At 35.9% G+C, this 13621-nt stretch overlaps 1 protein-coding gene across 4 annotated transcripts in view; it reads left to right on the plus strand.

Annotated features, from left to right (window-relative positions):
* The window catches only part of LOC149776606 (uncharacterized), a 51902-nt gene extending 39019 nt beyond the window's left edge, over positions 1 to 12883 (plus strand). For all 4 annotated transcript variants that reach the window (XM_089941095.1, XM_089941097.1, XM_089941096.1 and 1 more), the window contains exons 8-10: positions 543 to 895; positions 5290 to 5428; positions 10390 to 12883. In XM_089941095.1, the coding sequence (XP_089797221.1) occupies positions 543 to 895; positions 5290 to 5428; positions 10390 to 11000 (1103 nt within the window). In that variant the 3' untranslated portion in view covers positions 11001 to 12883. The remainder of the gene's footprint in view (positions 1 to 542; positions 896 to 5289; positions 5429 to 10389) is intronic.
* Positions 12884 to 13621: the final 738 nt, after the last annotated feature.

A 13621-nucleotide genomic window follows, 5' to 3' on the forward strand; every position in this document is an offset into this window, starting at 1 on the left:
GACAGTGGAATGCATTCATGTTGAGTGTGTTGACTGCCATGCTGACAGTACAGTTCATTCATGTTGAGTGTGTTGACTTCCACACTGATTTCTGGAGTCATTCAGACTTTGTGTGTTCCTTTTTTAAGTCTGCAGATGTATTTTATGTTGTACTTGGATAGTTTTCAAGAGAAAAAACATTTGTTTGGACTGTTCATTGGAAATAGAAAGTGCTCATTATTTGGACAGTAATATTATTCTCGAACTGTTTTAATTTATTCATAAGAATTCTGGACAATGCCATCTTGACAGTGTCACACTTCTTGGAGGACCAGTACAGTTATAAGGGGCTTTTCATTCGTTTAAGATTTTCATAAGGACTAATTTGGATTCACTTCATTATTATGTAAGTTTCTCATATTTTTCATTTATTACTTTAATAACTTGCTTGTTGAGTTTGACAAAACTTGATGGTTTTGCTTCTTTTCTGTTACTAAAGTTTGTGACCATTGAGTCATAACAAAAGTTTAAAGATAAACTTCCATGCATAACTTGTATTTCAGCTGAAAACCTCTGCGTGCAAGAAGATAACAAGGGATCCTATGTGCTGACTATAACAGATTTTGGTTCAGCCATGAAAGTAAATCAGGAAGTGGACTTTGTTGGTTGGACACCAGAGTACTTGGCCCCTGAGTCATGCCAATGTTACTTACAGCATTCATTTAATAATGGAATGTTAAGCAACATGAATAACCAGATCACAGGCAAAGTTGACGTCTTTGCTTTAGGATTAACAGTACTTTTCCTCTATCAGAAGAAACACGTACTTCTGAATTTGCTGACTGAAGGTCAGAACTCCTATAATGGCCTTCCCATGGAGAAGAAAAAATTGCTGCAGCTGCAGCTGCTGTTGTATGTAAGTATTGTGAATTAATTTATGTAAGTAGTATGAATTAATTTATGTAAGTATTGTAAATTAATTTCTGTAAGTATTGTGAATTAATTTATGTAAGTATTGTGAATTAATTTATGTAAGTATTGTAAATTAATTTATATAAGTATTGCGAATTAATTTATGTAAGTATTGTGAATTAATTTATGTAAGTATTGCGAATTAATTTCTGTAAGTATTGTAAATTAATTTCTGTAAGTATTGTAAATTAATTTCTGTAAGTATTGTAAATTAATTTCTGTAAGTATTGTAAATTAATTTCTGTAAGTATTGTAAATTAATTTATGTAAGTAGTATGAATTAATTTATGTAAGTATTGTGAATTAATTTATGTAAGTATTGTGAATTAATTTATGTAAGTATTTTAAATTAATTTATGTAAGTATTGTGAATTAATTTATATAAATATTGTGAATTAGTTTATGTAAGTATTGTGAATTAATTTATGTAAGTATTGTGAATTCGTTTATGTAAATATTGTGAATTAATTTATGTAAGTATTGTAAATTGTTTTTTACAAGTATTGTGAATTCAATTATTTTTTCAAGACTACTGTCAATTCATTACTTTTCATGGAATACCAGTTTTCATTTAATATAGTGGGCTTTGTAATTGTGTATTTAAAGACCCAGTGAGCAGTTATTCTTTTCTGGAAACAATATAATAAATCTAATCCATGAATCAAATCAAATCCTCGAATTAAATCTAATATATGAATTAAATCTAATCCATGAATTAAAGTAATAATGAAAAGATGAAACAAAAGGCAAGACATGGCAGTCACAAATCTGCCAGAGGTCATAAGGCCAAGAAAGCTTGTGGTTTGGCATCTGATCAGCCAAGCTTGCTACCTATATGAAGGTCATCTTTTTTGTTCAGTTTTGATCATACTTGGGATGCTTATATTAAAAATAGTTCTTAGATGTGTTTGATAATGTCTGAGGCCTTTGCATCCAATTAGATAAGCTTGTCTAGAAACAATGTCTGAATAGATTTTAATTGGATTTATGTAATTTATATCATCAAGATGTTGGAGGAGTTTGATTTAAGCTTATGTATCAGTTAATATTATGATTTTCAATGCTTGTTTTGCCTCTTTAAAGACATTTCTCATCCAACTTCAATAAAAATTGGTAAATAGGTCTATATTAGCAAGATTTTGGATGAGTTCAATTATACAAGAACTATATTAATAATACCTTTATCTTTGGAAAGAATTTTTCATCAGATTGGTACATTAGGTAAACTTGACATACAACAAAGGTTGGGAGATAATAAAGGATTGTATTCTTTCAAACTACATTAGCGTGCCTACAAAATTGTCCATAGTTAAATCATGTGAGAGGTGAGTGATGTCAGGCCCACTTGACCCTCTCTTTCAAAGAGCAAGATTCATTGTTTTCATTAGGGAATCGTCATCAAACTTTGCCTGCAGTTGCATTGGGGGGGGGGGGGTAGACAATATCCCTAGAGACTGACAGGTAAGTTTTAAGGACAGCCTCACAGACAGTGATTGTTTAAATTTTACATGGGGAGTTGAAGTTTTGATGTCTGTCAGTGCTTTTTATTATTGCCTTAGATAAACTGACATCAGACAAAGTAAAGATGTTTACCATTAGTGAAACATAATTTTACTGGTAAGCATACATGTGAACTTCCTGGCAGGGAGGGTTTTCCGCCTGAGATGAAGGGTATCTCCTGTCCTTCCCATAGCACAATGAAAATTATTTTGTGTACTCAAACTTATCATGAGAGAACATTCAGGAACATACATTTTTCTGGGTTTGTTTTTCACACTTTGCTTCCAGTGTAATATATTTATGGCAAAGATTTCCTGTGATCACATCACTGAACTGGCTTGTGTTAATTTTATCGACAATAACTTGAAAGTTATAACTGGATTACTCTGTCTGTGATCAGTAGTCATTCAGAAATCATTAAGACTTGAATGGATTATGGTTGGATTAATAAAGCAGCATGAAACAGTTAACGTTGCTTGGATTATCTCATCAGGTGAGGTATACAACATTAGTGGATTTAGGTTGGATTAGTTATTACTAAAGAACTCATAAATTAGGCCTGTTTGGCTAAGATAATTAAAGTTTTTCTATGTATCTAAGCATGTTTTGTGTTCCTTTGCTAAAATGCCATAATCGAAATGACTGAAGTATTACACAAAATTCAATAATGGATGGAAATAGGAATTTCATTTGTTGGAATAAAGTATAAGTGGATGTGAATGTGCGTTCTGCCATAAAACCTAGTTAAAACATCATCTTGCCATATGAAATGTTACAGATGCAATCATCAGCATGTGTGTGCAATTGTGAACAAGTTTGAAAACCAGATTTATTTGATATTAGAGTCAGATCAGATGCTATTTCACAGAGTTTTAAATCATACAGATGCAATCATCACATGTATGTGCAATTGTGAACTAGTTTGAAAACCAGACTTACTTGATAATGGGGTCAAATCAGAGGCTGTTTCACAGAGTTTGAAATGGTACATATCTAACCATCAACAATCTGCCTGTAAGGTACATAATGCCAAGCAGACTTTTTATTGTTGCCCATGGAAACACTTAAATCCTACCTCCCCTAGAGGTAGCAGATTTTCTATTCTTCCTCTTTGAGGAGAAATCCTGTTTGGTCTCCACAATCAAAGGTCATGCTGACCAATGCTTTCAGAGACAGAGATGTTGGAGTCAGCATCAGGTACTGTACAGATGGAAAACTATTCAGACCCAGGGGGCTTCAAGCGAAAACCAAGGTTATGACAGACACCATCAGAAAATTCTTATTTGCTGATGACTGCGCCCTCATTGCTGGCTCAGAAGCCGACCTGCAATGCAGCATTAACAGGTTCTCCAGCTCCTGCACAAGCTTCATCCTCACTATCAGTACCAAGAAGACTGAAGTCCTGCATCAGCCGGCCCCTGGAAAGCCATATGTTGAGCCCAACATCACCATCAATGGCCAAAAACTCAACGTACTGAACCACTTCACCTACCTTGACAGCACACTGTCACAGGGCGTCACTACTGACGATGAGGTGAACATCCACATTGCCACATCCAGCACAACTTTTGGCACACTGTATGCCAATGTCTGGTATAGAAGAGGTATCGGTATCCAGACCAAACTAAAGGTCTACAGGGCAGTTGTGCTCTCCACACATGCGAAACATGTACGGTGTACCATCGCCACGCCAGGAAGCTGAACCACTTTCACACCACATGTCTCAGGAAAATCCTCAACATCAAGTGGCAGGACAAGGTTCCAGATGCTGAGGTACCCACCCAAGCAGGTCTCCCTAGCATCCACACCATCCTGATGCAGTCCAAGCTACACTGGGCGGGACATGTTGTATGCATGCCAGACCACTGGCTGCCTAAGAGACTCTTCTATGCCAAACTACAGAAAGGACAGCGATCCCATGGAGGTCAGAAGAAACGCTTCAGAGACAATCTGAAATCAGCATTGTAAGTCTTCATCATAAACCCTGATTCCTGGGAGCAAACAGAAAGTGATCAAGTCACTTGGCATTCCTCCATGCACAAAGGCTCCAAGTTGTGTGAATCTAGCAGGACGGCAACTGCAGAGCTGAAGAGGCAAGCCAGAAATGTATGTGCCATCAACCCTCCTGGATATGTCCCACTCATCCCTTGTCCCTTATGCAAACGAACATTCTGTGCAAGGATTGGCCTCATCAGCCTCATGCGCACGCACAGAACAAAACCTGCCCCTCCAACCCTCGGATGACTAGAGTGGTCCTCATCGACTCGATGGACAAACAGCTTAAATTCAGCAGTGATCAGACCATTGGTTCAGATCCTATCTTGGTGGATCATATTAAGTTCTTCGAGTTACAGAGACCTGTGGCTCACTTTTTTATACCGAGATGTGATCATTTCTGTGTTTTGTGAGCCTTAGCAAAACCCCATTTATGAACCTTTGAGTGAGGCCTCATTTGAAATTCTTTAATTAAAACCAGCTTTCTCATAGTTGCAGCTTTAGATTGGAGAGGTCCCCGGTCGAGTCATACCAAAGACTTACAAAAATGGTACTCACAGCTGTCTCGCTTAGCGCTCAGCATTTAGAGGGTAGTGTTAGGATTGGTCGGCCTGGTGTCAGAATAATGTGACTGGGTGGGACATCATGCTATGTCTCTTCAGCATGTTGCCCAAGTGCTAGACATCACTATAAACTGTAACACTGCTGACATTGTAGCGATATGACTGAAAAATTGCAAAAGCTATGTTAAAAATCCAAATCACACACACACACACAAACACACACACACACTAATACTATCATTCATGAGATGTTTATTTTAGATTTCCCTTTTTCGTACAGTTAGCCAGTCAGAAAGACCCTGTTGGACACCTCATTTCAGATGGTTGTTCTGCAGACATGAGAGATCTTCTGTCAAGAATGCTTTCTGGGTCAGCTGACATGAGGCCCACAGCAGAAGAAGCACTTGCCTACATGACAGGTTGGTAACAATTTGTTTTCATTGTTTATAATATTGAACTATCTAAAAGTTTCGTTGTTTTGTAAATTGTTGGATTATGTTATGTTTATAAATTCAATAAAATATTTATGTATCTCATCCAGATTAAGGGGCCCCGAGTGGTCTAAAGCGCTCTCCGTCACGGATCACTGCCATCTCACCTCTGTCTGCGTGGGTTCGAGTCTCGGGCTCGGCCAATGTGGATATGTGAGAAAGCTTGCAGGTAGCTTCTCGCGGGTCGGTGGTTCTTTCCGGGATTTTCCCAGGTTATTCCTCCACCATTAATACTGGCCGCCGTGTATAGCCTATCTTGTGCTGAAAAATGGCGTTAAACCCTATAACAACAACATCCAGATTAAAATTTTATATTTGTATAGTAGCAAATACATTGTATTTTATATTTGTATTGTACCATTACCATATACTTTACCGTATTTACTGCATCTGTTAGGACATGAAAAAACAAGAAAAAATATTTTATGTCCCAGAACTTATGGTGAATTTGTTTTAAAACTACATCATGTGTCCCAAGACTTAGGAAATGAAATAAATTGTGTTCAATTTGCTCTCCACCCACTGCAACTGGCCACACTGCATGTTACAATACAATAGATAAATAAAATGCTTATTTGATAATAAAATGAAAGAAATTAACCTTGTACTCTTATCATTTATTCACTGTTTTGGTCGACATTAACATTTTTTTAAAGGAAAAATATTTGTTATCGCTGTCATCAGACAACACAACACATTGGTCATTGACCTGAATATTGAGAAACGAATCATGTTTGATTGTCCTCAAAGGTTTTAATGTCATGAGAATGAAAACTGGATCCTGCAAAATCACATACGAGAGAGAGAGAGAGAGAGCGTGAGAATTATCAACCCCGTTGCTCGAAAGCACCTGCCATTCATGCGTGACACGGTGTAAGGTACAAAATAACCAAGAGTGTATTCTATCCAGGATAACAATATGACAATATCTCGCAAACTAAAATCATTATTAGAAATACATTCACTGTGAGTACAAATGACAATCTTTTTGATTCCATGGGTTACAAAAAGTATTATTAAAGCAAGTTAATGCTGTGTATACTATTTACAATGAAGAAGTCAAAACCCATTTGTGTCAATTATGACTACAGATAGCATATAAATGAATAAACACACCTTGTAACAGCCATAAATTCATTGTTTGAATTTACCAGTAGGATATCAAATACAAAGGTTAATAGCCCATTTCATGCAGACTTCGGTGAACTTTGTAATTTGCTCGGAATTTTGATCAAGAGGCAGGTGGTCAGCTGACCTTAATAGCCACTCGATAGGTGGTGGGCAAAATATGGCTAACGCTTCAGCATCAGCATCAACTTCTGTAACTACTTCAACATCGTTTATCGAGTTGAAAAATGCATATTCAACAGCGATGCTGCCTCAGATATTGACGAAATTTAATATTGGTACCATCCTGTCTTATTTTCTGGAAACTAGGGTGGATTTCAAACCCATGCGAGAGAGTAGTTTTGAGCTGTTTACATCTGGACATGTACATGTAAGTAAGGAAACAGTGTCGAAGTAAATTTAATCCTGGCAATCAAAGAGCAAGTTGTTCAAACTATTTCTGTGCATCCGAAGCATCACTATAATAAAATGCATTTAATATGAGTTTATCAGATTTGTTTTTGAAAGTCTGGATAATTTACATATAAATTTCCATCATTTAATTAATTTTATTTCTGAAATACTTCTAAACAACATTGGACACCATTTTGTTATGTACATGTACCCACCAGCATTTGATTGGCTGGAGTATAAAGTAACTCAGGAGGTTATTCGGATAATTATGGAGCAACTCGGTTAAATTTGGTATGAACTGGTCTATTTATTACAAAGCAAGCCAACCCCAGAAGCAGACTTTGGATTCCTTTTAGTGTAGAGATTTTGTTAAACTATACATATGTATTCAAAGTCGGCTGACATGGGGAAGCCAACTTAGATTTCTTTCTACTGGTGTTCATTGGGATTTTGAAAATAAATAGAAACAGTGGAACACTTTGAAATGATAACTTCTCACACATTTACACAAAAAGTGATTCCTTGCAGTCATTGTTATCGTGTACAACACAATTTTTATTGGGAATAAAAATAAAACCACATTATAGATCTATTATGGATAAGTTTGTTGTTGTTGTTGTAGGGTTTAACGGCATTTTTCAGCACACGATAGGCTATACATGGCAGCCAGTATTAATGGTGGAGGAAGAACCTGGTAAATCCCCAGAAAGAACCACCGACCCTCGAGAAGCTACTGGCAAGCTTTCTCGCATAACCACATTGGCTGAATCCAAGACTTGAACCCACACAGACAGAGGTGAGATGGCAGTGATCGTTCATAACGGAGAGTGCTTTAGACCACTTGGCCACTCAGGGCCCTGGATAAGTTTTTAGTGCGATACTCGAGGTGTGAAGAGGCCTTGCCTCATGCATGGAAAGAAAATATGTTGCCTAAAGCTTCACCTAAGGGGCCTGTAGGTCATCTAAAAAGCATGCTAGAGAGGAAGAGTGATGTAAAAGAAAACCTGCTGCAAAAAGACACAAAATTGGAGACGCCTGTCAGGAGAGAGATGATGCCTATGAAAATAATGATTTCATGCGAGGGCATTGCAAGCATTTTAAAGCAAAAAGAGGAAGTTGTAAATTTCTCAAAATTATATAGAGTTCGAGTAACAGCAAAAAATTTCCAAATCTCTTAATCAACTATCGCAAATTGGTAAGAAAAACAGATTTTTCTCAGCAGCTGAATGAATGGGGACATTTAGCAAGGAGTGAGAGACCAGCATCATATGGCAATGAGTTAATGGAAAAATTGCAAAGTGGGTTCTTGTCTAATGCGATCTGCAGAGCCCTGTTAGTGTGGACACTGTGCTTATGCCAAGGAATTTGTGTCAAGTGAACGTCAGAAATTGAGTTTCAAGCCTATTAGGCTGGTCAACAGGTTTTTAAAGCGACACAACCTCGGGCTTCATTCACAGACAATGATAGCCCAGCATCTCTCAGAAGATTTGGAGGAGAAAATAAAATTATTCCATGAATTTGTAAAGGCAGGAAGATAAGAAGACGATTTTTCAAAGACAAGATGATAATTAACATGGATGAAACTCCTGTGTACTTTGATCTCATTCCCGGATGAACTGTCGAAAAGAAAGTTGTTAAAAGTGTGATAATTCACATGACTGGTGCAGATAAAAAGCATCTAACCTTAGTACTTTTAGTTTCTGCAGCAGGAGATATGTTGCCGCCAGTGTTAATTTTTCGTAGTGTGAGGGGGATAAAAGATATTCAGACACCAAAAGGATGGATTGTATGTGTGCAAGAGAAGAGTTGGGTTGATGAGGAGGTGATACTGCAGTGGATAAAAGAGATATATCTCAAGTATACAAGAAAGGAACATTCTCTTTCTGTGATGGATTCATTCTGGGCACGTACTACAGATGCTGTAAAACAGGCTTTGAGAAGGGGTAACACTAGACATCAGTGTAAATAAACTGGTCAAGTCCGACATAAAGAAAAGCTGGACAGATTTTATTCGTAAAGTAGCAGAGGGTCTTTCCAAGGAAAATGACAACACATCTGATATTAAGGGTGCAGATAAACAAAAAGTCATGGACTGGATTGTGAAAGCAGTCAAATTGCTTCGGGATAAGCCAGATTTGATCCAAAAATCATTTAAAGTTTGTGGTATTAACAATAACTTAAATGGATGTGAGGACATTATCATAAGTGATACTGAATGTAATGGCAGCGACAATGAAGATGATGAATTTGATGGATTTGAGCCTGAGGAGGTTGAGTGGGCAATTAAGAATGTGGACAGATTGAAGGATTTGAATCAGATATATTAGCGGCATTCAAGTTTGTTCAGCAGTACTTGGATTATGTCAGATATCACTGCTGTGTAAGCAAAAGATGTTCGGTTTTGGAATAATGTTTATCAATCACTCTGTACCATCACTATCTGTGGGTATCTCTCTCTCTCTCTCTCTCTCTGAATATATTCTTATGTAATTACAGTGAATAGTTTATACTGTACTCATCAATAGTTATTTTGCCAAAATAAATTATGTAATATGCACGAACGGCAAATAAACCTTGACATTTAATATATCGATAAACTTTGTTGAAGCATAAATTAGAACAGAAAAAGTTGAACTCGTTCTCATATACACAGACAATTCTTTCTTACCTGAGCTCATGTTCTTAGCAAGTTTGCATCTAGGAAGAAAAGTGTAAAAAAACAACACACATCATATTCTTTAATAAAATTTACATTTGAATGCATTTTCAGATGTAATTTTCAAATGATTTAAAAGGTGTCCCACAACTTACAACTTGAAAAAAAACCGATGTGGTTCAGAACATACAGTGCACAAATAAATTACTTTTAAAATGAATTTTTGGTGCCCCAACAAATAGTGTCCCAAAATACATTATATTTTATATTTTTATTGAACAGTACCATATACATTATATTTTATATGTTGATAGTGCTCACATTATATTTCATGGTACTGTATACATTATATTTTATATTTTTGTATTACCATATACAATATATATTATATTTGTATTGTACCATAAACATTATATTTTATATTTTTATTGTACCATACACATTATATTTTATATTTTTATTGAACAGTACCATACACATTATATTTTATATGTTGATAGTGCTCACATTATATTTCATGGTACTGTATACATTATATTTTATATTTTTATTGTTCTATAACCATTGTATATTATATTTGTATAGTACCATATACACATAAAGCTCCCGAACTTTCAGGCATTGAGCTGTATATATAAAATTGATTGCAGGAAGAGCTGTGTTGTTGTTTTTTATGTCTAATTTACAGATATGATCTTTTATCATATTTTAGCGAGAGAGAAAGAGGTGGACCAAATAATGAGCCAACCTGTAGCCCCCAGACCAGATGTCTTGGCCTCCAAAAGAAGGATCACCAGGGGCAAGCACAACCCCAGTAATCCACAGTTTACAACAGATAATGGTCAGCTGGTAACACAACCAAGTTGCAGCTCATCCGATTATACCCCTAAGATGGCAGAGGTGCCAGTCAGCCGACTCTCCTTGCCAAAATCAATCAACAGCCTGCCAGACAATGAGCCAGGCCCAATAAAGGACCGCATGCTGAAACAAAGATTGCGGGAAAAACTGAACCCCTACTTGAAAACAAAAATCTGGGTGCAGAAGGAAATAGAAGCCAGCAATCCAACACCCATGGATGTGAAAAGTCCATGCAGTGCTTACACACAATCATCAGCATCAGTTGCCATGGAAACCAATAAGATGGAGAGTTGTACGACAGAGATGGGACACAATATTGCACAACCAGAAGACCTGGGAGTCACTCTCCACCATCAGATTCCAGACACAAAACCTGTACAGCCATCATTCCCAACTGATGAAAGTAGTGACTTGGTAGTCTTGTGTGGGAACATTCCAAACTTTGATGTTCTGGTCAACATCTAACTTCAGCAGTATTGCAAATTTTAGAAAATATTGAGACTTTACAGTATAAATAAATGCTGATGTGTACGCATATAGAACTTTTAAGAAAACAGAGTTGATGCATTCAGACCAGTTAATAAAATACAACAATGCTATTTCATCAATAATGACAATTGTTTTTCCATAAAATGTCTGAATTTGAAACTTTTGAAATGGATACATGTTCTTTTGAATTGATCAGTCGTACATTTGCCTAACAAGGTGCCAGTACACTATGGCCTTGACAGAAGTCTGAAAGCCATATTCATCCTCATACATTAGACCTATAATAAAGTACATAGTAATATTAGGCCTGTAACAAAGTACATAGTAACATTTGGCTTGTAACAGAAAGATACATAGTAACATTAGGCCTGTAACAAAGTACATAGTAACATTTGGCCTGTAACAGAAAGATACATAGTAACATTAGGCCTGTAATAAAGTACATAGTAACATTAGGCCTGTAACAAAGTACATAGTAACATTAGGCCTGTAACAGAAAGATACATAGTAACATTAAGCCTGTAATAAAGTACATAGTAACATTAGGCCTGTAATAAAGTACATAGCAAAATTAGGCCTGTAACAAAGTACATAGTAACATTAGGCCTGTAACAAGAAGGTGCATAGTAACATTAGGCCAGTTAACAAATTACATAGTAACATTAGGCCAGTAACAAAATATAGGACTGTAACAAAGCATATTTAACATTGGGCCTTGAACAAAGTACATCGTAACATTGGGCCTGTAACTAAGTACATAGTAACATTGGGCCTTTAACAAAGTACATAGTAACATTGCACCTTTAACAAAGTAGATAGTAACATTAGGCCTGTAACTAAGTACATAGTAACATTAGGCCTGTAACAAAATATATAGTAGTGTTAGGACTGTAACAAAGCATATTTAACATTGGGCCTTGAACAAAGTACATCATAACATTGGGCCTTTAACAAAGTACATAGTAACATTGCACCTTTAACAAAGTACATAGTAACATTAGGCCTGTAACTAAGTACCTAGTAACATTAGGCCGGTAACAAATTACATAGTAATATTTATTAAAGCACATTATGATTGGATATAAAATTAAGTGCACAAAAGGAATTTTTCTATTTTGTACAATTCAGCAAAGTCAGTTGTGAATCCATTCCATACATGACAAAACTAACTGAAATATTCAGGAAAATCTTTGTTTTTTTTAAACTTACCACGCATTCATGAAGCATGTAGGGGGGAGGGATAAAGTAAGCATGGGTGGAAGTTATACCCTTCATTCCACAGAGAAATCTGACCATTTCAGATCTTTCATGATCATAGTTCTCAAATAGACCTTTACAGAATGGAAATAAACAGGACAAAATACAAATTTTAATTATTCTGTTTTAGGTTGTACTGTTTTGTTACTCTTGTGTACAGGCAGCTAAGGCAGGCTGTTGTAGCAGATTATTAGAGACATGAAACAAAATTTACATATGCAGTTAAACCCTCATTCTCTCATAATGTATTTTGGTATGTATTTGTAAATAGTTGTTTTCTTGAGAGAGAAACATTTGTATGGAGATATATGGATATAAACATTTTTAAGAGGCCTTAGGGAAAATTAGTTGCATTTAACTAATTAAGATACCCTCTTTCATTATTGTTATTATTATTATTATTATTGACTCAGTCCTAGGGAGATAAAAATTTCTCTGTTTGTTAATCTGGCATCAGGACTCTTGACAATTTGTAAATATAATCTGACTTCCCAGGTTTGAGTCCTAAAACAACTAACATTTCTAATGACATTACTTTCTGTGGGGTTTTTGCTGTTGTTAAAATAAGTAGCAATTATTTTAATGTAAATACTGTAATTGCATTGTTTCATTTTGTTTATACTTCCACTGTGATGATGCTATCATGTATATTACTTTGCTGCTGTCTGTCCCTAAGTCTGTCTGTCAATCTGTATGCCTGTCTCAAACTTATTTTCGCATGATAAAACAACAACTATTTGACTTACAGGCATGAACTTTTAGACACTTTATATCGGTCATGAGCAAATGACTTGATGACACTTAAAGGCCATTGTATACTATCATGGTCATGAGCAAGTGACTTGATACATGCTATTGTACACACTTTATGATGGCTGTATGCAGATGACTTCATTATACTAACAGGCCATTTACACACTTCATGAGGGTCATGAGCAGATGACTTGATTACACTTAAAGGCCATTGTACACACTTTATCATGGTCATTAGTTGATGACTTGACACTTATTGGCCATTGTACACACTTTATCATGGTCATGAGCAGATGACTTGATGCTTATGGGCCATTGTACACAATTTATCATGGTCATGAGCAGTGGACATGATTATGCCTACAGGTCAATGATGCACGTTGTTGAACTTTTTGGTCTTTTACCATTTTGCCAAAATGTTTTTAGCATAATTGGCAAATACCTTTTGATTAAATTTGATTGGCCTAGTTGTACTCTAATGTAGATGACATGATTAAATCTTAAATTTATTTTGTAATTTCAAGTTTTTTAATCATTGTTAGCACAGATGAGCAAAATCTCCTTGAGGGAGACAAATGAAATGTTCT

The sequence above is a fragment of the Sinohyriopsis cumingii genome, chromosome 18 (assembly GCF_028554795.1).
Source record: "Sinohyriopsis cumingii isolate HCF-2022 chromosome 18, ASM2855479v2, whole genome shotgun sequence".
Classification (NCBI taxonomy): domain Eukaryota; kingdom Metazoa; phylum Mollusca; class Bivalvia; order Unionida; family Unionidae; genus Sinohyriopsis; species Sinohyriopsis cumingii.